At 32.2% G+C, this 4,779-nt stretch overlaps 1 protein-coding gene across 2 annotated transcripts; it reads left to right on the forward strand.

Annotated features, from left to right (window-relative positions):
* LOC105793877 (pentatricopeptide repeat-containing protein At5g01110) lies at window positions 1-3,138 on the forward strand. Of its 2 annotated transcripts, none has more exons than XM_012622774.2 (3): window positions 1-227; window positions 321-2,596; window positions 2,731-3,138. In XM_012622774.2, the coding sequence occupies exon 2, from the start codon at window positions 396-398 to the stop codon at window positions 2,532-2,534; it is 2,139 nt and encodes a 712-aa protein (XP_012478228.1). In that variant the 5' UTR covers window positions 1-227; window positions 321-395; the 3' UTR covers window positions 2,535-2,596; window positions 2,731-3,138. The 2 variants fall into 2 exon arrangements, with proteins under 2 accessions (XP_012478228.1, XP_012478221.1); XM_012622767.2 differs by having other exon boundaries at window positions 335-2,596.
* Window positions 3,139-4,779: the final 1,641 nt, after the last annotated feature.

Raw genomic sequence — 4,779 nt, forward strand, 5'->3', positions numbered from 1 at the left:
ACTGCCTGAAATTATAGGGGCGTAGCTGGTAAATCAGGAGCTCTACATAACTTGTGGGTAAAATGAAGAACGTTTGTTTGAGGACATCCCTTTGGCTCAATCGGTGGCAACGACCTTCTCCAATCGTATCGGAATGAATCTAAATAGCTGCCATATGCTTGTCAGCGTCAAGTCGTGTAGACATCACAGACTCCGTTCTTAAATGGTCAATCTCAGCTACAAAAAATGTAAGCCAAAGCTCTGTTGGCTTTATACTGTAAGATAATTGATAAAGCACATGGTATAATTGATTCGTATATTTGCTGCTTTCGTTAATGTAGCTTCGATTATGCAGTGCCAGATTGAACAGCTTGCAAAATTGATGCAAAAGGTTTGAAACCTACGCAAAATCACTCATGTCACGGCTACTCTTTCGAAATCTCCCTCTCCAGACTTCACCTACCCGCAAATTTCTTAGAAATTTACAAACCCTACAAACCCCACCAAATGGGGAACCGGATTCGTTCATGGTGGAGAAGATTCTGTTCAGTTTAAAGCAAGGTAATGCGAACTCTTTGCGTAATTATCGATTTCGAATAAACCCGTTGATCGTAGTTGAGGTTCTTTTGCACTGCCGTGAGAATTTGCAATTGGGTAAAAGATTTGTTGATTTTATTGTGCTTAATTGCTCGAATTTTAAGCATTCTTCGATGTCCTTAAGTGCAATGATTCATGTTCTTGTGACATGTGGAAGGTTGTCTGATGCACAGGCTTTGGTTCTTAGGATGGTTAGGAAAAGTGGGGTTTCACGTGTTGAAACTGTGGAGTCTTTGGTTTCCACCTGTGGAAATTTTGGGTCAAATGGTTCTGTTTTTGATTTGTTAATTAGGTCTTATGTGCAAGCTAGGAAGTTAAGAGAAGGATCCGAGGCCTTTATGATTTTGAGAAGTAAAGGTTTTTGTGTTTCTATTAATGCCTGTAATAGTCTTCTTGGTGGATTAGTGAAGATTGGATGGGTTGATTTGGCTTGGCAAGTGTATAATGAAGTTGTTAGAACTGGGGTTGAGTTAAATGTGTATACATTAAATATTATGGTTAATGCTTTGTGTAAAGATGGAAAGATCAGTTGTGTTAAATCTCTTTTATCAGAAATGAAAGAGAAGGGAATTTTTTCTGATATTGTGACATACAATACAATGATTAATGCGTATTGCCGTGAAGGGCATTTGGAAGAAGCCTTTGGGTTGATGAAATCCATGTCAAATAAAGGGTTGAAACCAGGCCTTTTTACTTATAATTCAATTGTGTATGGTTTATGCAAGAGAGGGAACTTTGAAAGAGCAAAAGAAGTTTTAAATGAGATGCTATGGATAGGGTTGAGTCCTGATACTACTACCTATAATACTTTGCTTGTTGAGAGTTGCAGAAAAAATAATATATCAGAAGCTGAAGACATTTTCAATGAAATGTTGCATCGAGGTGTTGTTCCGGATTTGGTTAGCTTTAGTTCACTTATTGCGGTATTTTGTAGAAATAGACATCTTGATCAGGCATTAGACTATTTTAATAATATGAAGAGAGCTGGCTTGGTTCCAGATAATGTAATTTATACCATTCTTATAGATGGGTATTGCAGAAATCGTGCGATGTCGGAAGCTTTGAAGATCAGGGATGAAATGATAGAAAAGGGATGTAATATGGATGTTGTTACTTACAATACCATTTTGAATGGGTTGTGCAAGGAGAAGATGCTCACTGAAGCAGACAATCTATTGCATGAGATGACAGAAAGGGGTGTTTTTCCTGATTTTTATACTTTCACAACACTCATCCATGGACATTGTAGGGATGGAAATATGAATAAAGCTCTAAACTTGTTTGATGCAATGACTCAAAGGAATATTAAGCCGGACATTGTGACATACAACACCTTAATTGACGGGTTTTGCAAGGTAGGTGAAATTGAGAAGGCCAAGCAGCTCTGGGCTGGTATGATTTCTAGAAAGATTATTCCTAATCACATTTCTTATGGAACTTTGATAAACGGGGTTTGCAGCATTGGTCATGTTCCGGAGGCATTCAGGTTGTGGGATGAAATGGTAGGGAAGGGTATTAAGCCCACTCTTGTGATTTGTAATAGCATCATAAAGGGCTATTGTCGATCGGGTGATACATCAAGAGCTGATAAGTTTCTATCCAAGATGACCGCAGAAGGAATTGTTCCAGATAGCATCACATATAACACTTTTATCAATGGATTTGTCAAAGAAGAGAATATGGACAAAGCTTTTCTCTGGATTAACAAGATGGAGAATCAAGGGCTTTCTCCTGATGCTATTACATACAATGTAATTCTAAGTGGGTTTTGTAGAGAGGGTAGAATGCAAGAAGCTGAAATGGTATTAAGGAAGATGATTGAGAAAGGCATAGATCCTGATAGGTCTACATACACATCACTCATAAATGGACATGTTACCCAGGACAACTTAAAGGAGGCATTTCGGTTTCATGATGAAATGGTACGAATGGGATTTGTGCCTGATGATAAATTTTAGTCATCCTTTCTTATATCTTGAAGGACTGAGTTAATTTGTTGTGTGCCAAATATACACCAAAGGTTAGTTTTTCCCGTCTCTACATAATTCTTAATCTCTAGTCATTCTTGGTTGGAGATGTCTTTATGTGCTGGTTCAGTTTTGTTATATGCCAAATATATATACACCTATGACTAGTTTTCTTGTATCTTCATAGGTTGCTGCTGTACGGTCCATCTGGTGATTGTAAAGTCTTAAGGTCTAAGCATTAACCAGAAGCGCGGTGAAGCAGATATCGGAATCTCACACTAGGGTTGATTCGCATGTTATTCAGGTGGGAGTTTGAGAATTGAGATAGTGAAGTTAATGCATTTATTTAGCATGCAGGAGACATTGGATCAAGGAAGTGAGCTAATTGTTGCCTTTATTACTTTTTCAACACAACCATATATTGGTTCTGAAAGTAAGGTTTTGTGTCATGGCTGTACATATCTTTTTACAATTACTTTTAACTAAATTTGTTTGTTTACATATATGTGAAAATCTTGATACATTTGAAAATTGGGGACAAAATTAGTGCGAAAGCTTTAAAACCAAGTAAAATTGTGTCTGCATCTGTTTTGTATATTTTGATAGCATATGTGCAACAGCAAAGTAAAATTGGGGACAAAATTAGTGTGAAAGCTTTAAAACCAAAAACTCCCAGTGGTAAAAGAAGATTGAGAAACATGGAAATCCATGTTTACCATATTTTAACAAAATCAAAACTACAGCTAATTCCAAATCGCTTGGTTTCTTTGTGATGCTTACGATATTAATTAAAGTGATGGACTTTATGCCTGAAATTTTGCTAAGGATAAGAATAATTATCCTCGATAAAATCACATCACATTTGAGGTGCTCTGCAAATTAGCTCTTTTGTATTTTGTATTTTAAATTGGTAATGATAAAATTATATCTTGACCCTTAAAAATAATAAAAATTTTATTTAATCTTTTAAAAATTATAACTGTTAAAATAATGAAATTATATTTTTACTATCATAAAAATATATAACTTGATTTTTAAAAATAAAATTTCTACTTGTAGACCAGAAGTTGATTTATATGACATATATTGGTGTGAAGCTGCACATTTCTTTTTGAAAATGAAAGCTTTGGCCTAAATAAACCCATTTAAATGATTCCATCTTTTTCTTTCTTATATAATTTGCAACTCACTCATTCAACCCTTTATATTTGGTGGGGGTCGAAAATGTGGAATTCATCACCTGTTGCCTTCCCATACAAATACATTAATTTAATTGTAAAATTATTTATAAGAAATTCTATTGCATGTATTTGCGTGTAAAAATTATGTATTTAAAATATAAATTTATGTTTAAAATAATATACAATAAATAATGAAATGTATGATTTGAAACTAATTAATAATAATACATGAAATGTGTACAATCTTAAAATAAAAAGTTAGATTAGAGAAATTTAAACATATGAATACATCAAATTAAGATACTAAATGAGTACAATTTTATATCATGGTGTTGTCGTCAATCTTGAGTTGGTGCCATAATAAAAAATATTATTAATATTAGAAATTCTATCACATGTGTATGCATATGTGATTATAAATAACAAAAATAAAATGAAACGTAAGGTTTGAAACTAATAATAATAATAACACATATTATGGAAATTAAACTAAATAAATAATTGTTTAACTTGTGAGTAAAAGAAAATTGAAATAAAAAATATTTCATGTTAAAAGTTTTTTTTAAGTTTACTCAAGAATTACTATTAGTATAGTGGTAAAGAATTTTTATAAATCTATTAAACACAAGTTTAATCTCTAGACATATTAATTTTAATACTTTTATTTAAAAATTATATAAAAGTATGGAATAAACTATCAAAATAATAATAGTGGTGATTTAATAAAAGAGTATATTAATAAATATTTTAAAATAATATATTAATAAAAGAGTATAATATAGATAAAGTGATAAATGTTATTTTAAAAATATTTTATATAAAATGTCAAAATAAATAAATAAATTTGACTCTAAAACACTGATAAAAAATTATTACAAGATGTATGATTGTTTGCAGCAATGATAGAGACCCAAATTATTAAATTATAAAGTATGCAGTTTTGGTTGTACAATTTTGACCCCAATTGGTACACTTACTGTTTGAGCAATTATAATGTATTAGATGTAACTTATTCACTAAATTACAATTTTACTCCAATAATCACTTTTTTTCAA

This window comes from Gossypium raimondii, chromosome 7, assembly GCF_025698545.1.
Source record: "Gossypium raimondii isolate GPD5lz chromosome 7, ASM2569854v1, whole genome shotgun sequence".
Classification (NCBI taxonomy): Eukaryota; Viridiplantae; Streptophyta; class Magnoliopsida; order Malvales; family Malvaceae; genus Gossypium; species Gossypium raimondii.